The sequence below is a fragment of the Culex pipiens genome, chromosome 2 (assembly GCF_016801865.2).
Source record: "Culex pipiens pallens isolate TS chromosome 2, TS_CPP_V2, whole genome shotgun sequence".
NCBI lineage: Eukaryota > Metazoa > Arthropoda > Insecta > Diptera > Culicidae > Culex > Culex pipiens.
The window spans coordinates 199,052,888-199,072,970 of record NC_068938.1 but is presented as its reverse complement, the minus strand read 5'-3'; the positions used below and the strand labels follow the sequence as shown (position 1 = coordinate 199,072,970).

Genomic DNA, 20,083 nt, shown 5'->3' with positions numbered 1-20,083 from the left:
AAAAAATGTTTAGATGGAGTTACACACATATTTCTAAAAAGTGCTGCAAAAAACTTCCAAGAGATCTTTTTTCTTTGTTTTGATAAGTATAGAAAACACTAAAAAAATATTCAAAACAATATTTTTTATACATGAATTGTTTGATAAACATATCAACTCCAAAACCCTTACGTTACCACTGGTCGTGGCCGGCGTCGGTATTGATCAGCATGATTGGGATCTTTGAAAATTGCGAAGGGGTGATGATTGGTTCCTACTTTTCATCTGTGGTCCACGGAGCAATTTTTGGGGGTCCTGGTCAATAACGAAGTAGCAGCTACGGGTAGACACCAATGCAATGCTATGCATATCAACTCCAAAACCCTTACGCATTTGACGTTAAATTTATCGTCATACTATTTTTACAATCAATTTTTTTAAAAAGTGCGTTTAGGGAGACTTGATCCCTGCATTTTTACAGTCACTGGAATCAGCCTCAAGATTAAATAATTGAGCTGGGTTTTCGTACATAGTTTCCTTTAGTATATTTATACATAACTTACTGCAGTTTGAACCGTTTTTTAAAAGTTTTGTAACAAAAATTACCAGCTTTTGTGAACATGCTCAATTTTGGTTTGAAAAAGAAAATTTTAAGTTTTTAAATATTTTGCATGCTAAACTTGTTATATTTTGAACACAAACGTACAGGTTTAATGTGAAATTGCTATAACTTATAGAAAATTAACAGTTTGGATGAATAAGAAACATTTTGCTTGAGATTTCTTAAAAATGTTGAAAGGGGGATCAAATTACCCCCAACATTTTGAAATTGCCGGCTTAATTTTTTTTTTTAAAACGCTTGGCATGATTCGAAGAGTTTATCTGATGAAATACCCTTATCAGCCAAACATAGTTGAATGTTTAAGCTTTCAATTCATGCAAAAAGTTCATAGTTTTGTGAGAAATTGACAGAGTTATGTACGATACAAAAAAGTTGATGAAGTCTCCCCACTCTCCCCTAACTAATTATTTTTTATTCATTGTAGTGACATCAGTGAACGCAAAAATAACTCTGGTTGATAGATTAGATTTCAGTGTTATCATTTTTGTTTAGTTTTGTAAGTAGTACTCTAGACATTACCCGTTTTGCTAAATATTATAATATAAAACATTCATCCCGAATTATTCAGCAAAGAATACACATCACAAAACAAACGTTCAACCAGGAACGTTCCAAAAATATCGAAAAGAGTAAGTAAAATGAAAACAGGTCCAAAATAACTCTCGGTAACGAGCACTCTTCTTCATTCTTCCTCCCTGTTTGCAGAAATGCGTCGCTGAAATCAACTCCAAACAGAGAGCAGCAAGAGAATTCGCAACTCCTTCCATACTTTTACTACCAGCTCAGCAGCTGTTTAAACGTGTGTGTGTTTGTGCAGCTTCTGCGACTGTGTCGAAACAATAAAAGTGACCACTTCACTCGAGGCCGGCTATCAGTAATCATCGAGAGTCGCACCCGTTTGGACACGGACTTACTTTTCTGGCTTAAAAGGTTTTGCTAGTGCGCAGTAGTGCTTAAGTTTGCAGTAAAGTTCAACGCCAAAATGATCAAGAACGTGGACAAGGTTCAGCTGCTGAGGCAGTTCAACAAGCTGCTGGTGGCGTCCAAAGCTGGGGCTGGAGCCCGCGGACGTCCCGTGGCAGCGGTGCTGGTCCAGAAGCGACCATCTTCTTCGTTTGTCAACCAAAATGGTAAGTGTAATAAAAACCATGAGTTTGTCATAGAACAATAATTATAGGGAATTTCACTGAAGTGGGGTTTTTCCTTCAATTGATACCTCTGTGTTGCAGTAAACTAGTTTTGCTGCATAAATTGAACTTGTTTTGTCTCAATTTTATATTTATTTCAATCTGGAACAAAAAAAAAACCCTAGCTAAAAGTATTGTTAACATTATACTAAAATTTATTGTAACAAATTGTATTTTTTTAACTCAACAGCTCAACTCAATTAAAAAAAAAGTTAAGATTCTATATTAGGAGCTGAAATCAAGTTTTAACAATCTAGAAACAAAATTTGGTACAAAAATTCTGTTCAACTTGCCTAACCCTCAGCAGCCCAATAGTTGGTTTATAAATTCAGATGGTGGTTTGTCTCGTTCCGTAAGACTAAGCTAATATCCTGATTCTATTTAATTTTTATTCAATACATCATAAGGCCAATACAGAGTGCAAAATTGACAAAGGGAGCGCGTGGTCGTAAAAAATATTCGGAGTGAAAAGTGATTTTTTTGTGATTTTCAAAGCCTTTCCTATATCATCGTTGATCGGAAGGCACGGCGTCGGGTGGATTGTGTTTAAATTTTTCGAATATGGTTTTATTTTTTTGCGGTAAAAAAACCATTTCTATATTGTACGATCAGTTCCTAGCTGGACTCGGTCACTGGAAACGACCGGCGACTCAGTGACCGACGAAATAGGCGGCGGGTCAGATGCGGGCATAAAAATGTTAAAATCTCTTTCCCCCTCACTTCGTCTCACCATCCAGCTGCAGCTTTGTTGGCAAACAAACGGAGCACGCGGTCGCATGATGGCGGCATCGAGCCAGAATTAGGGGTGATCATGTGATTAAGAATGAAAGTTTTTTCAAGAAAAATAATATTTTTCCGACCGAATAAAAAATGGCGAGCATGTTCAAACAATTATTCCTGATGTCGGAGAAGTGATAAAAAAGCCAAATTTTAATCCATAATTTTTCTATAAATTATTTTTTTTCACTTCAACTTGGAACCCCTAGGTCTATCCACGACCGTTTCCAATGACCGTGAGAAGATGCCAGAAAATCCAGCTACGAGCTAAATCCACAATATAATGATCGAAAGACGCACTGACAATTTGGATCGTCGAGGGCATAATGGAGCAAAACAACTGTGTGTGAGTGATTTTGTGTGTTAACCAGAAAGACCTTCCCATAGCATCGTTGCTCGGAAGGCTCGCCGACGGGTCTGTTATGAAAGTCCTCCCCATAGCGCCGTAGCTCGGGAGGCATCGAAAAGCCAATACCTTATCCTACTAACCCAAAAAAATATTAATCACGTGATGCTTGAAGGAGATGCTGTGGATTCAACGGTCTCAAGCGGTATCAACAAGTATATAGCGAAAAGCTATGTGCTTGATGAGTCTGCAACTTCAACTATCGGACTAACATTCCTCCCTTTCGTTGAACTGCAGGCTTCTTGGGAGGGCGCCGGTATTGACTAATAAAGTAGGGATCTTCAGAGGTTAAACAGTGAACGGATGGTTGGCTCCCACTGATCATTTTTGATTCATTGTTTAACTTCAGCTGATCTGTCAATAACGGAGTAGCAGCTCATTGGCAGTCAACCATGGTCATGCTCATGCTCAATACATCATAAGGCCAATACAAACATTATTTGTAGTTTTTGTCTCTCCCCTTCCACACCTTTATTTTTTCCAAAAAAAAAATCAGGTAAACATTTAGATTAAGAAAAAATCGGGATACATTTCAATAAAATGATATTGTTTTGAAAGTGAGACACGAAATGTTAGTTTTTTTTGCTCGACTGTGTTATTTTTTCAAATTCCACAATTTTGATCTCGGTAAAATTAAATGAAAATTAAAAAAAATGACACAATTAAATCATTCTTAAGAAAAAATCTCTTGATAATTTATTTCATTGTTTTTTTTTTTACAAAAAACAAATTACAAAACACGCCTCTGATTCTGATTGGTCGTCAACCTGGCAATATTCCCTCATAATCTCTTCCAGATAATTCGTCTACCCAGCTCAGTGACCTGATGTCTGTGTATAGTACGCACGCAAAATCGCTCCGTCATAATCGTCACAATGCCCTAATCACGAAATTTTTACTACAAGCTATCACTAAGTCAAGCCAAATCGGTCAAGTGCCGCCAAGCAACGGAACAGAAATTCTCTCTCTTTGCTTATCAGCAAACACGCGACTCTTTTGCGATTCGTGTACTGGAATGAAAAAAAAAAGATTAATTTAAATCGTAAGCCAGAGAGAATGACGCTAAAAATATAGACGGCGGAATGTGGTCAGGTCGGAGAGATTAAAACATTAACGGTTGTACGCACAATTCTGAATTATTTGTAATCAATCAATGAAAAAGCCTTTCGATAGAACACAGGAAACAATTTGGAACAAGTTGCGCGTCGCAAATGGCGTCACTGGACTGTACAAAGGTTATCATCAAGAGTATAGTTGGGCAATGGAAAGTTCCCACGAGGAATCCAACTCGAGTGCTTTAGGAAGATTGATGGCAAATTTGTGAATCGGAATCATGCGTAATCCTTGGCGTAATCAAAAGTTGTAGTTTTTTTTAATTTAAGACTAGATTCATGCATTAGTATTTTTAGAAAAGCTTTTAAATAGAAATAGCAGCTAGTCCATGGTTATAAATTCTTAAAAGTTGCGCTCGAACTAGTTTCGAACTAGCTATTTTCAACAAACAAATATTAAAACGGCATGTTAACGTTAGTTTTTTGCAGTTTTTTTATTTGGTGGTCTCGGAACGTATACCGACCAACAAAATGTCTGTTCAACTCGAAAGTTTGTTTGATTTTGAGCATTAAGGGGTTACATACATGTAAATCGGCAAAAATGCCAGAGGTTGGTATGAGCACACACTTACATTTTTTGTAAATCTGTTTTCAGGGCATTAAAATATACATTTTCAACTTTTAACAAAACAAATTTGAAGACATTTGGTTGAATCTTTGCCGAGATATAGCTATTTGAAGTAAGCAGTTTCAAAAAACGGGTGCCACGATATCTCAACACTGCTTCGACCAAATCGGCTCAAAATTTTGGTGAAGACTCGCTAAACCGGTTCCGTGTGCATGACGAAGCCCGATTTTCAAAAAGTTTATTTTAAAAAAAGTTAAAAATATTTTTAAGTTTTTCATATTAAAAATTGACAGTTTTTGATTTTTGTATTTTTTAAAAAAGCAAAATTTAAAAATCGGGCTTCGTAGTGCACATTGGATATGTCTTGAGAGTCTTCATCACAAATTTCCGCTAATTCGGTCCGTCCCATCTCGAGATATCGTGGCACCCGTAAATAAACTCTGGGTTTAGAGAAAAACGCTCACAAAGTTTGACAGTTCGCTTTGCGCATGGCAAAATTTCAAACTTAAATCGTCTGTTACTCACTTGAATCAATAAATATTTTCATGAAACTTTCAGGAGTGATTGAAAATCATCTTTTTAGTGGAATTAACAATTTTGCCGTAATATGAAATTTTGAGATTTTCTACATGTATGTAACCCCTTAATAGAATTTTTTTGAAAATATTGAAATTTTCACAAAATACCGTATTTTTTCGAAAGTACTCATATTTTCATAATTTGCAATATGGGTGTCAAATAAAGCGAAATTTGGTATGCCTTTTCCCTCTATTAGAGTTATTTTAAATTTTCACAAAATACCGTATTTTTTTGAAAATACTAAAATTTTCTTAATACGTAATATGGGTATCAAACGAAGTAAAATTTTGTTAGCTTTTTCACATTAATAGAGTATTTTGTGGAAAATACAAAAAAAAAATCAATTTTTTTAAATTTGCTTATGGGTATCAAACGACGCAAAATTTTGGATGAAGCATAGGGGAAGGTGGGGCAAGACGACCATATGGGGCAAGAGGTACAATGGCTCGTACGGCCGTAATTTTTACAATTTTGATTATTTCCAGTATGAGGAATTGTTGCTAGCAATGCAAATAGCTGATTCTACTACCACATAACCACCAAAACGACGTAAACGCCACGGGGCATAAGATTTAATGAAGGTTTTTACAAAACATTTGTTTTCTTATAATATTTGGAAGGTACAAAATAAGGCTCAGGGTTCGTGTTAAGGCTCATTTTACCAAAATGCTATTTTTCCTAGATCAGTAGTGTCCCTACCAATGACATGCACCTATTACAAAGTATGATTTAACTTTTGGTTATTTTTGTTGAGAGCTTTTAAAAAATCTTGTTCAGGTGGGGCAAGTGTACCATATGGATTTTTAGTATGGAAAAAATTACGAATTGCTGCAACAACATATTTGATTGGGAAATAAATACATGAAAGTACTTAAAAACTGATAAACAGTTGTTTAAAAAAATGTCCATACAAAATATAGTGATATTATGAAAATTTACTTTTTATCATCTAAGTAATATTATTTTTCGTAAAAACGATGAATTTTTCAGTAAAATATTATGATTCTATCTAAAAATGGAACAAACCTTTCAAATACATTCTAATCTGATGTATTTAAGTGATAACAGTTCAATTGTTAGCAAATTAACTTGTTTTTTTTCATGCATTGTTCCTCTTGCCCCAACGGGTTGTTCGTCTTGCCCCACTAGTGGAGTAGAAAGTACGGAAAATCAAAAATTTTAAAATCAATTTTTTACATAAAAAAACAGGATTTTTTAAAAACTTGTTCTAACAAAGTCTTAGTCAAGACCTAGAATAAGATGATTATAATAAAATCCGACCGATTTTTTAACTTTTTAACATTCCAACGCCCAAGGCTCCAAAAAAGTTGGAACGGTAACTTCAACTCAACGGATCTCGGGCATAACTCAACCAATCAAGATGATTCTTCTTTCCAGTGATTTGTTAGGATGTCTAGATGATTCTAGAACTTTGCAGAACTTAATTTGATCAAATCTGTAATTTTTGCGATTAAAAACATCGTTCCAACTTTTTTTTTCGCGTACAAAAAAAATTCGCCAAAAATTCCGCGGAGGCAGTCGTTTTGAAAAAAGGTGGAACGATGTTTTCGGTCGCAGAAATTACAGATTTGATCAAATTAAGTTCTGCAAAGTTCTAGGATCATCTAGACATTCTTACAAATTACTGGAAACAAGAATCGTCCCGATTGGTTGAGTTATGCCTGAGAACCAGCGAGTTGAAGTTACCGTTCCAACTTTTTTGGGAGGCTTGGGCGTCCGTGTAAGTTGGACATGCGTTGGGCGTTCCAGTGTTAATGGGTTATAACGAGCATTTCCTTAGCTTGTTACACTTGCCCCACTTTCCCCTACACAATTTGAATGTATGTATGAATCATGCAAAATTTCGCTTCGTTTGATGATTTTAGAAAGTTTGAACATTTGAGTATTTTCAACAAAATACAGTAATTTGTGAAAATTTTTGACTAAAAAAACTAAAATCTAGAAAATTAAAAGAGCAAATGAAATTTAAATTCGTTTGATACCCATGTTTCACATTTTGAAAATTTGAGTATTTTCGAAAAAATACGGTGTTATGTGAAAATTTCAGTATTTTCAAAAAAAAACTCTAATAAAGCGAAAAAGCATATAAAATTTCAATTCGTTTGATACCAATGTTGCGTATTTTGAAAATTTGAGTATTTTAAAAAATTACGGTAATTTGTGAAAAATGAGTACTTAGTACTTTCGAAAAAGGCGGCATTTTGTGAAAGTTTTAGTATTTTATAAAAATACTTTAATAAAGTGTTAAAAAAATATAACATTTCGCATCGTTTGACACTTATTGCAAATAATTTATATTTTAGTATTTCGAAAAACGGTATTTTGTGAACAATTTTGAGTACATATTTATACTTTGAGTCTTACTACATTTTTAAAATATATATTTTCCGTGAATGCATTAAAAATGTAACATGGTTGAATTAATGGATTTTAGAAAGATTATCGGCGATAAGATTATTGCCGATAGAATTATCGAAATAACGATAACGATACATCACCGTTATCGTCCCGACGATAACGATAACCATTAATTGTATCGATTAACAATCTCTCCATTAATATGATTTTTTTTTAATCAGGAAAGTAAAACAAAACTCGATTTATAATATTTTCCTTCCGCCAGCCATACCGTGTAAGCAAAATCTTGGTAAACTTAGTTCAATTCTTTAAAGATAGATCAATGCAAATGTAGTTAGACAATTTTTTCATGAAATCTGTATTAGACCGACTCTTAGCGAAGCTACACCAAAATGTCCCTTTTTTCAATTTTCAATTTGATTTTTTATATGAAAAATTTCATTTTAATTTTGATCTAATAATTGCAATGTGCTTTAAATGCGTTTTCTTATCTGAAATGCCAAAAATATTGACCAAATAAGGTCTACAAGTCATTGAATGGGAGAGGAGTTTTTTCAAAAACCTGCTCCTTTCGTTGTCCCGTCAAGAAAAGAAATGGCTGGCAAAAACTCAAATCTCAACCAAATCTTTCAGTTCAAGGAGCAAAAGATTCGTTTTTCAATTTTTGATAATGTGTAGAAGAGCAAAAGTTTTAAAAAATCAATCTGGCAAAACTGTGTCGATTTTTTTGGTGTGCCTTTTAAAATTCCAGTTTTACGATGTTGTCCCGTCACGCTACATTTTCATTTCAGGAGAACCACAGGTAAAATATTGTTCATTATGCATGTCATTTCTATGTTGTAAAATCAATTATCTTTTCAAATATGTAATAACATTGGGGGGTTTCTTCTTTAATTGTGCCACTACAGCCAAAACGCTGAAAAAAACATGGGATTTTTTTGAAAAGGAGCCGAAGAATCGGTCATTAGTTCGTTGCTTGGGTGCTTGTGTCCTCTCTTTTTATAGCAGACGTGTCTCATTTTATAATTATAAAGCATTTGCTATACTTTGATTTTTTTTGAAAATTATACTCAACATTTTAAACTGTGCTTAGGGACCATCCATAAACCACGTGGACACTTTAGGGGGGGGAGGGGTATGGCGATTGTCCACGCTCCATACAAAAAAGATTTTTTTTGTATGGACAATTGTCCACGAAGGGGGGGGGGGGTTCGAGATTCCCAAAAAAGTGTCCACGTGGTTTATGGATGGTCCCTTATGAATCATCAGGTGCCTCCACCATTATCCATGAAAAGAACGGTTGATCAAGAAGAAGCTTGGTTTTGTAATCAAGAATGTATTTATTTAAATTTGTTCCATTGCTTAAAATTGAGTATTTTTTCGTTGTTGCCATGGTGATATAATTTGCATCACCAACAAAAAAAAGGCTTACTCTTTTAACACAACATCCTTCGGACCAAGTATTGTACTTGTAAATCGTGATTGCCGTGAGATTTATTTTTGTTTTCAAATCCTTACTTAGGCTGGTACAAATATTTTTAAAAGTTTTTGTCAACCCCCCCCCCCCCCTTCAAAATTGGCCCGAAAAATCAGGGGGCAAAAAAAATATTTTTACAATAAACTTCAAAATTGCAATGAAAATTCAAGTGCAACCAGCTGAAATCAAATTAAAATACATTCTTCTGTGTTTAAAATCATTTTTAACATGTTTGGGTTTATTAAAAAATCTTAAGATTTTTAGAAAATTTTCGATGCAAAATCTTTTTTTTCGATACAATTTTGTTTTTGTAAGATCTTAAATTTTTTGAAAACTAATGATTGCAAAACAACTGAACTAGTGTGAAATGCATTTTAAAACACTTTTTTTCATTTAAATGTGAAAAATATGGCTTGCTATTTGAATTTTTATATTTTTTTATTTTTTTGCCCCCACCCCCCCCCCCCTTGACCTCGGCCAGGGCCGAAGGACAAAAACTTTTTTAAATATTTGCATCGGCCTTATTGACAACTCATTGTTCCTTATTTTGCTAACGTTACTAACAACAAGTGAAAGGAGCAAACAAACTTGTTTTGTGTTTCCATGTTTTGAAAAATAGTCCTTCGCTTTGCTCTGCTTAGTGAATCTGCTTCCCTGATTCATTGAGCTCATTGGGACTGTTATGCCTTAACCCTTGAATGCTCAGTGAATTTTAAAAGTGTCGCAGGTTGTGGATTAGATTTGCTTATTTGAGCAAAATTTTGTTTTAAGACAATTTTATAAATTAATGCAAAATTTTCTCAGTTAATTTATTGATGTATTATCAACAAAGGTTAGCCCGTCCGGCTCTTGGTTGTCGGTGGTGGCAAGTTCAATTGAATTATAAGATATTCAATCCACTCTATGCTGAGACTTAGTTTCTACCCAACATCTGTTCCGAAAGCATCCCAAATTGTGTTTTTTGTTCACTTTCAAACAGTTAGATAGAGTAAGTTTTGCTTTCGACTGAATTTGTATTTATGTGATAATAAAAGTGCAGCGTCGTCACGTGTAAGGTTTCGCGATTAGAAATTTGCTGATGAGAAAGGAAAGACGGCGGGCAGGAATAAACAGTACAGAAATAGACCATGGGAAGCGGTTTGTTTTTCTCGGCTGGGAGTTAAAAATAAAATGATGCTTTAATGATTGCAAATTTGTGAGAGAATAACATGAGGATCTATCAACGTTTTACAGAGAGAATTGTTGAAAAAATAACGTACATTTTCTTCAAGAAGAAATTAATCAATTAATTAATCAATTAAAAAAATATATTTTTTCCAGATCTTTGCAGATTTATTATTTATTAGAATCAATCAACATAATTTAACATAACATAAATTAAGAAATTCTAAAATCAATCTAAAAACAATTTAAAAAAGTAATTGTTTCAACAAAATTTGTTCAAATCCCAAACCGAAACCTAAATTTACGGATTGTTCTTCCTTCCAGCCAAGATGTCCTCGACGGTGACCGCGACCAAAACCGCCGACCTGGGAGACCGCCCAGGAGCCGCTTCCCAAGCCGTGTTCGACCGGGAGGACAAGTTCGGGGCGCACAACTACCACCCATTGCCGGTGGCGCTTGCCCGTGCCAAGGGCGTGTACGTGTGGGACGTCGAGGGCAAGCGGTACTACGACTTCCTGAGTGCGTACTCGGCGGTAAACCAGGGCCACTGCCATCCGAAGATCATCAAGGCCATGACCGAGCAGGTTGAGGTGCTGGCGCTGACCTCGCGGGCGTTCTACTCGAACGTGCTGGGCGAGTACGAGGAGTACATTACGAAGCTGTTCGGGTACGACAAGGTTCTGCCGATGAACACCGGAGTCGAGGGAGGGGAAACGGCGTGCAAGCTGGCCCGCAAGTGGGGCTACAAGGTGAAGAAGGTGCCGGAGAACAAGGCGAAGATCGTGTTCGCCGAGGGCAACTTCTGGGGTCGTACGCTGGCGGCGGTTTCGTCCTCGAACGATCCGTCAAGTTATGAAGGTTTTGGACCGTTCATGCCTGGGTTCGAGCTGGTTCCGTACAATGACACAGCTGCGCTGGAGAAGGCCCTGCAGGATCCGAACGTGTGCGCCTTCATGGTGGAACCGATCCAGGGTGAAGCCGGAGTGGTCGTCCCGGACGAGGGATACCTGACCAAGGTCCGCGAGCTGTGCACCAAGTACAATGTCCTGTTCATCGCCGACGAAGTCCAGACCGGACTCGCACGAACCGGTCGCATGTTGGCCGTTGACTACGAAGACGTCAAGCCGGACATCCTCATCCTGGGAAAGGCCCTCTCCGGTGGAATCTACCCCGTGTCAGCCGTCCTAGCCAACGACCCCGTCATGCTGTGCATCAAGCCCGGTGAGCATGGTTCGACCTACGGCGGAAATCCGCTCGGCTGCAAGGTGGCCATGGCCGCTCTGCAGGTTCTCATCGACGAGAAGCTCGCCGAAAATGCCGACCGCATGGGACGCAAGCTGCGTGAATCTCTGGCCGAGCTGCCCAAGGATGTCGTGTCGGTTGTTCGAGGAAAAGGTCTCCTAAACGCGATCGTGATCAACTCCAAGTTTGACGCGTGGGAAGTGTGCCTTCGGTTGAAGGAGAATGGACTGATTGCCAAGCCGACTCATGGGGATATCATTCGGTTCGCGCCGCCGTTGACGATCACCGAGGAGCAGATGGATGATTGCTTGCGGATCATTAAGGATACGGTGATGGCGTTTGCCAAGGGACTGTGAAACGTTTGAAGATGGGAAGGAAGGAGGAAGAAGTATTAGAAGTAAGTGCATTTTATTTTAGAAGATTTTGAATTTTAGATTTACGTTTTATTTTTTTCCAATACATGGTATTTTACAAGTTTTATCTAAATAATAATAATTGTTTAATATTTTGATGATGACATCGTTCCTCACTACTGCAAGACTAAGGGTCAATACGCACCTCCCAAAAAAAGAGGCCAAGAAGTGTCTTTACAAACAGCAGAACAAAGGAGATTTTATGTTGTTTTTATGTTTCAACGACATTTTATCAGCATCATAATTATCTGAGTGGGCGCTGTTCTTCGTGCTGGCCTTGGACATGGAACTTATTGCATACTTTGGGGCGATTTACGTTCTATGCTCCAGTGCATCGATTTGTTTTCATGATGGAGACGCAGGGTCGTGTAGTGGAAATAATTGTATTGATAGTTATTGTAAGGGATAATCAGTTTTTATAATTTCTCTTCAAATTTATTATTTCTTGTATTTGTCGCATTAAATAAGTTTATTTATAGAAAAAGCATTTAGTACATCGTATCTAGCAAAATATTCTTATATCATCTTCAATTTTACCTTGTCGTTCCTCCACTCCTCAAAAATGGCTTATTCGGCGCCGTATGGACAAAGTACACTCCCCCAGGTTTGCCCTTCAACCGTCGCGCCTCAAATCCCCCAAGTTCTACCCTTCCCAGCGAGCATTCGGCATGCAAGTTGTCCACATCGGCGCATCGATTCGCAAAGTATCCTTTAGCCTTAAGAGACTCCTTGAAGTAGTCCACCGCTCTCTGGTGACTGCAGCTTAAGCTCCACCCGCATCCCGGCTGCGAAGTTCCTCCATTTGGATAGAAATCAGTCGTTCCAATGTTCTTGAAGAATCCGAGCGCTTTCCCATTGGTATGAATGACCTCCACGTACTGCGCGTCATCTGCGGACAATCTCTCGTGAGGTTTCTTCACGCGAAACAACGGCGAAGCCGGATCCAACCCGACAATGTACCCAATCTTCTGACGAGTCTTCTTCCCCGCCAACCCAGCAATGTGCGCCCCCAAACTGTGTCCAACCATTCCAATCTGGTCCGACGACTGTCCAAACTCCAACAGCTTATCAATCGTGGCCGCGACCACGTCGGCGACCTGCGGCACCCGATACCGAGCCACCGGATACAGCAACGTCTTGGCACCCTTCTCCCAGTCCACGGCAATCACGTTGACATCGCCCTGGTCCAGGTACTCCTTTGCCAACGGGTCAATCACCTCCGAATCGGTACTCCCCAACCAGCCGTGAATCAAGATCTTCGTCGGCAGCGCCATCTTGAACCCGTGATGATCCGGCAGGAACTGAATCTGATCGAACCGCAACTCCACCGGCTGGTAGTTGTTTGACCGCGCAAAGAACCTAAACTTGACGTACTTGGCCGCCTCGAAGGTGCTGCCGTTGCGGCGACTCTCGTGGACCAACATCCGCGACACGATCTCGAACTCGCCGTTCTGGTCCGGTAGCCGAACGAAGTTTTGCTCCTCGTCCCGGGGGAACAGGATCTGCGGCACGAGCGTGTCGCCCTCGTTGTCCAGCTCGTACTCCAGATCGTCCAACTCGAGCGCGAAGCGGCCCGTTAGCGAGGATCGGAAGTAGTCGTCATCCTCCGGGAAGACGATGGGGGTATCTGCAGAAATGGCAATTTAGAGAGGTTAGTCAAGAAATTGTTTAAATTTAAACCACCATGAGCCTCCATTAAATTATACTGATCTACCCTAGGGGTTGGTCAGAGTCAAAGTTTTAACTATTCGTCAATATATTGACGTTGTTTTTGATATTTCGTCAATATATTAACGAAAAATGTTTCGACCTGCATTTGGACACCTTGGTTTGACAGATGACAGATGGATCAATCAACATTTTGACGACCGAAGTTTTTTGCCGTTTCCGCTTATGGCCTATCTACAATCACTTAGCTTAGAACATCTAAGTAAAGTAGTTACTTAGGAAAGTCTGCAACTTACGTTCGTCATCCACAATCAACTTAGAAAACTTGCTGGGCTGATATACGTTGCTATGCAGTTGTTTGTTTACCTATGATATGGAAACGTCAACTTACCGTAGATTTTGAAATTTTCCAGACCAAACGTCAGTTTCTAATTTGATTACTTTTCCATTGTAGAAACTCAGATTCATTTCCATTGATTCGAATTCCTAAGCTAAGTGAAATTTTCTAAGCTAAGTGATTGTAGATAGGCCATTAGTCTCTGCTAATAATCCGAAAATTCATGAAAAATAGAAATACTTAGTCGAAAATTCGGTCAAAGCCGGCCATTATAAGAGAGAGCTCTTACCCTCGCTCTTACCTGAACGAAGAATCTGCTCTTTTGAACGAGTAAAACGGAGTTAGAACGGGAGAAAGTTTCAGAGCAGCAAGCAAAAGAAGCAGCTCCGGTGCAGCTTGCGGCAAAATTTAACGGGTTTCTCGGTTCGCAGGATTTTTCCAGATTTCTGACCATGAATATGGCCGTAATTTCTCCTCTCGCGTGAAAAAAAGGAGGTAAAACATTCAATTAAACCTGTTAATGAATTGAATCCCCAATCCGAACCTCCGAATCGCCCTGAATCAATTATTTTGGCGTTTCTCAGACGCATAACGTGGTCGAACTTGGCATTCCGGAAAAAACGCGCAGCTTACGGTCTGAATGCACCGGCTCAGCGGATCGTAGAACGTTTCCTTTTCGCATGGACTTCAGTACCGTCCGCACGGAGCCACGCAAGATAACGTTCAGACAGGAGGGAGGTCTTAGCAGGAACAGACGGTCATGTCTCCCGGCCGGTGCACAGGATTGACAAGGTTAAAATTCGAATTAGCCTTAAAATTTCTTTCTTCAGAATCTTCGCTATAATTTTATTAAATGTTTACTTCCTAACATTATTTCTGGAACTCCTGCCGACTCTACCAGTTGCCCACGTCCCAAATGGCATTGACTTAATTGCGACGCAGGTTCTTGCTCAGCAGGTAGTACGCATGCCCCTACACGTCAGTTCCGAACAGTGGAACCAAACCCGTAGTTGCCTCCAGCGGGTTCTGGTCCGGGCAGGCCATAACCAAAGCGATGTCGTCTTCTTGTAGCTCCAAACTCTTGACGGCCACGGCGGCGGCCTCCATCTATTTCTTGAAGTTCTTGCGGAAGATCGAATGGTTGATGTGGCCACCGCCTTGAAACTTGATGGCACCGTCCAGTTGATAATTTTTGTGACAGAGTGTGTGTGTGTTTACGTTTATGTTGACATTTTAATTTGACAGCGTTTTTTTTTAGATCAAGGTTGCAAAATACAAGGTAAGGTCACGTTAAACTATTGACGAAATATAAATAGGTTAACAAACTATTGTTAACCTATTGACCGAGATGTCCGACCCCTAGGATCTACCAAACTAGTTTGATGGAGGCACATGGTGGTTTTGAATCGTAAGCTTTTTGAACAAAAATAATGATAAATATTGTCTCAAAATTACAATATACCGTAAACCGGGGTGACATTGATAGGATTTCAATTTATTTTTGGAATATTTTGTACATGAACTGAGGTAGGCCACACAAGGTCCATGCACTATCTTTGAAAACAGTTTTTTCAATAGTGCTTTAAAAAATAGTGGCATTGAACATTCTTATTTTGAATTCCGGGGTGAATTCGATAGTCATATTTTTGCCTTCCTCACCTTACTGAGGAAAGGCTATAAAATGACTCGAAAAATGAACTTCTCAATTAGACCTCCTAGACCCACCTTCATGTAAACCTATCGACTCAGAATCAAATTCTGAGCAAATGTCTGTGTGTGTGGTGGGATGTTGATCAAAAAATTGTCACTCGATTATCTCGACATTGGCTGAACCGATTTTGTCCGTTTTGGCGTCATTCGATCTGTCTTGGAGTCCCATAAGTCGCTATTAAAAATTATGCAGTTTTGTTAAGTACTTCAAAAGTTATGTTAAAAAAAACAATTTTGACTAAAGTTCGGAAGATTGTAAAAAGGGTGGTTTTTGTAAGAAAACCTGTCATGTTATACATTTTCAGAAAGGTATTTGAAAGACCTTTCCAACGCGTCTTTTTGGAGGCCGGATCTCAGATATTTTGATGAAACCGTTGTCCGGATCTCTCATGCAACCTATCGTTAGATAGGTAATCATAAGACCTTTCCAACGCGCCCAAGACATTGAAGATCTGACAACCCTATCAAAAGTTATAAGCATTTAAGTGTCATTTATGCACTTTTTGGAGGCCGGATCTCAGATATGTTGATGAAAACGTTGTCCGGATCTTTCATGCGACATATCGTTGGATAGGTAATCATCTGGCTACCCTATCATAAGGTGTAAGCATATAAGTGCCCTGCAATATGAAGACTATCCAATCTAGTGGTATGAATAATGAGTCAAATTGATAAAACACTGAAAAACATCGCCCTTTTGTATCTATTTTGGATAGCACCCTTTAAATGTGAGGAAGGCACCAACCGCCCTAGGGTGGATTAAGTTACGTTTTTCTGTTAAAATTAAATTTAAGGTGTTCAAATTGTATTTCTACGTCAGTTTGTAAGAAAAAAAAAATCAATTTTAATATTTAGTTAACGAAGTTGATAAGCATTCAACACAAGACATACACATTTTTATAATGAAATTCGTTAAAACTAATTTTGTTGATAAAATAATCGATTCATATTGCATTTTAAACTGAATTCGATGCACCGATCAAAAGGACACTCAAACCCCGATGGTTTGACACCAACTGTTGTCAAACGAACGGGGTCACTTTTCAGTTTGACACCCCTATCAAAAGTTTGTTTTGATAGTGTGCGTGAGCGCCGTGTAAAAAGTGACAGTTGGTCACTTTTTAGTTTGACTATTCGCGATCAAAAGCTCAAAAATTCCGACAGATGGCGCAAAGCATCGAAGAATGACGATTCAGATTTTCGCTGTTCGGTTACATAGGAATGCAAACTTAAAATTGAATTTACAGCTCATAGAACAACTTTTGAGGAAAAAAATCAAGTAGTACGATTGTTAACTCTTTGCCCTCTATAAATTAACGCAATAAAAAAAAATTGAAAAAAAATAATTTTGAAAAAATAATATTGTTTAAAATGATAGAGCATCAAAAGTTAACAAAGTATCAGCTCAAATTTTTGCTCAAAAGTTGTTTTGAACGCTGGAATTTAACAAAACAGAATTCGCATACATAACCTCAAAGGGCGGAAATTTCAATCGACACTAGGTGTCGCATGTCGTTTGGCTCTTGAACGGCAATAGAGTTTTCTAAGGCCGATGTCACGCACACTAGCACACCATTTGTTTTGCTGGCCGGTACAAAATTTAACCTCAATCTTTTTCGTGTACGTATACGCAATACATGCGCACGTTGATAACTCTGTGACCAACCACCGGGGGTTGAGTGTATTCACATGTTATATATAAAATTTGTAAATGGGCAGCTATGTCGATTTTCGCAAAAACAATATTTTTTAAAAAATCATAAGTCCGCGCCATTTCGGATAGTTTTAGCTCTCTTGGACGCAAATGAAAGGTAATAGATTAAACTTTAAAAGAAAAAAAGTTTGGATCTTCAAAAATCAAGCCTGATATTTAAAAAGGTCATACGAAAACATGAAATACGGTTTTTTAAGTACTCGGGACCAAAGTTGAAGGTTAGGGTAAGAGAATCCAAAATATATGTAAAGATCACTCTAAAAATACCTATTTTTTAATTAACATTCTACCACAAAAAAGTGAAATTCCCAAAAAATATGTTTCCAATATTTTTATTCGTAATTTTTAAAAATTTATTAATATTAACTCCTCAAAATTTACAAAAATCTTTTTTAAAGGCAAAACCTGAGGAAATTCTGTACGGTTCTTGTTTAAGCCTGTGCAAATCAAACAAACTGTTGCCGAGAAAGAGCATTGCAAAAAATTAAAACTCAGACAAATGAAATTTTAAAGTGTTTTCTAATTGGTCTCATTTGCATTTTTTTAAATTAAATAAGGGATTTGTTTCACATTGTTGACAGGTTACAGGTTTGCCCCTTAATCTCAAGCATCTGCCAATACAATTGCTTGCTCACTTCTCAAAAAGCTATTTATCCCTCGATTTCAGTTAGTCCTTCAGAAGCTGAAATTTAATGTCAAAGTGTTGATATGCCAACATTAGGTGCTCGATGGAATGACATGTTGCTCTTTCGAATAGTAATATTTAAAAAAAAACCCTTAACAAAAGATAATCTTTGCAATGTTCAATTTCGGCATTTGTTCCATTTTCAAACTCCTAAAAGAAAAATTGTAGGGAATTTTGGCTGCTATTTGGGCTTGAACTATAGGTAACTTTTTCAAAATATCCTAAATATACTGATTTCTTCTTGGAATTAATCGTCAAATGACTAATACTTAAAAACGATACACTTAAGTTCACATGAGATATATCTAGAAAAAATATTTCTGCAAATTTTATTTTTTTTTACGTCTGGAATTTTTCAAAAGGTCATATTCCGTAATACAATTTTTCAGGCACGCTATAACATATAAACATCTAAAAATCTTATTTAAACCTCCTCAGTGGTTGATGCCTTCATCACAAAATTAAAAGCTTCCTATTTGTGTTGTTTCTGAAACCACTTTGAGCAGGGGTACTTAAAAATACTCAAAAAGATAAATGTCAAATTTTGTTCATTAGACCTTCTAAAAAATATATTTGGTTTTTACGAAGCACTTGAAAATTTTGAGATTATCTAAAAATTAACCACAAAAACGTTATTTTAAACGGTTATAAAACGGCTTATTTAGGAATTTCATTTTTCGAGTGATTTTTAAGCCTCACTCTGTTGAAGGTTCGGCTGTGGGTAGTATGCTTATTATTTTTGCGTCATCTCATACCCTTAGTGTCGTGACGGTTAAACAAGGGCGTCTGTGTGAAGTGTCCCTACAGCCGTTACAAATTTCCGTTGATTTGGGAAACTTCTTTTGATGCAAGCTGTACAGATTACTGTTTGATCAAGCGAACACCAAACAACACACACCGTGAAATCTCATCACACGCGTACATTGTAAGCCGCAGTTAAGAATTGCTTATATCACCTTATTAAGATCCATTCATCACACTCAGTAAGAGTTGTGATTGTATTCCAAACCAGTTTTTTTTTTCAAGGCAGCTGGAAATATTACTTCCTGGTTCGTTTGCACCTATGCAGTACAGCTCAACATAAAGCTCTACAATCATTCGGCACTTTATGTTCTGTATGCTTTTTCAACACTTTGTTTAAATTTCAAAAGAAAGATTGAATTCGTGGAGGTCAATTTTCCATGATAAGGATTAGCCGCGGCGTGAGTCAGGGTTAAGTTGCAAAGTAGCAGCCGCTTGAGGTGAAGCCGTCCATCATTTTCAAGAAAAAATATCCTCACTCTAAAATGCGCGATATTTCTGTCAACTCAACAAATATTTGCACCTAAATAATCTATGCACTTATTGTACCCAAAAGTGTTTTTCTTTTAAAGAATGAATCTCTCCATTATAGATTTTTATGTTGCAATCATTAATTTATGATAATATTCATATTAATACAAGGAATAAGAAGAAAAAAACAAAATAAAACGTCATGTGTAACTATTTCAAACAACTTTTAAAAGGAATTTTGTTAACATATTGCACGGCTTGAAAAAAAAATTACATTTGAAAAAAAAATCACGGCAATGATGGAAGTCGTCACCTTAACGTTTTAATTTTAAAATTACACTGACAGACAACTAGACAGCTTGGCTATATATACTAATACAACGTGATTAAATTATGCGCATTCTACTGGGAATTCCTATCACATAAGATTATATCACCTCACTATTGGATTCACTTTATTGCAACTAGTTCACATGGAATCAGATATTTTCATAATTGGCCACATTTTCCGGTAATTTCAAGATGGTTCCGTTTTAATTACCTGCTTTCAACAGCCCAAACAACGCCAGGAAAATCCAACATTTTGCAGTTTTCCTCATCACTTGAAGTATCAACTCTAGTTACTGATGATGTATTATTTTTATTGAAAAACAAACAATATTCAGATTGCGCTCCTTCTTCCTTCAACGACCGGCTTCGACCATCCTCGCGACTCAACTGGCGTTGACGATTAAATTGCCGAGAGTTACGTGCATCGGGAAGTAATCAGTGATGTGGATTGCTGTTTAATTG

The 20,083-nt window shown here is 37.6% G+C and overlaps 2 protein-coding genes across 2 annotated transcripts; one reads left to right on the top strand and one right to left on the bottom strand.

Annotated features, from left to right (window-relative positions):
• The first annotated feature begins 1,462 nt into the window (after positions 1-1,462).
• LOC120424467 (ornithine aminotransferase, mitochondrial-like) lies at positions 1,463-11,987 on the top strand. Its single transcript, XM_039588601.2, has 2 exons — positions 1,463-1,731; positions 10,575-11,987. Exons 1-2 carry the CDS (start codon positions 1,584-1,586, stop codon positions 11,846-11,848), a joined length of 1,422 nt encoding a protein of 473 aa, XP_039444535.1. The 5' UTR covers positions 1,463-1,583; the 3' UTR covers positions 11,849-11,987.
• Positions 11,988-12,120: 133 nt separating this feature from the next.
• On the bottom strand, positions 12,121-20,023 carry LOC120424469 (lipase member H-A-like). The gene is made up of 2 exons (XM_039588604.2): positions 19,833-20,023; positions 12,121-13,532 (listed from the first exon to the last, which is right to left on the bottom strand). The coding sequence occupies exons 1-2, from the start codon at positions 19,888-19,890 to the stop codon at positions 12,439-12,441; spliced, it is 1,152 nt and encodes a 383-aa protein (XP_039444538.1). The 5' UTR covers positions 19,891-20,023; the 3' UTR covers positions 12,121-12,438.
• Between the last annotated feature and the right edge of the window lie 60 nt (positions 20,024-20,083).

Excerpts from the sequence above, each read along its gene's own strand:
- LOC120424467 (XM_039588601.2), top strand. The coding sequence starts at position 1,584 with ATGATCAAGAACGTGGACAAGGTTCAGCTGCTGAGGCAGTTCAACAAG. Across the intron at positions 1,732-10,574 it reads TTCGTTTGTCAACCAAAATG|CCAAGATGTCCTCGACGGTG; the intron begins GTAAGTGTAATA and ends TCTTCCTTCCAG.
- LOC120424469 (XM_039588604.2), bottom strand. The coding sequence starts at position 19,890 with ATGAGGAAAACTGCAAAATGTTGGATTTTCCTGGCGTTGTTTGGGCTG. Across the intron at positions 13,533-19,832 it reads GTTTGGGCTGTTGAAAGCAG|ATACCCCCATCGTCTTCCCG; the intron begins GTAATTAAAACG and ends CCATTTCTGCAG.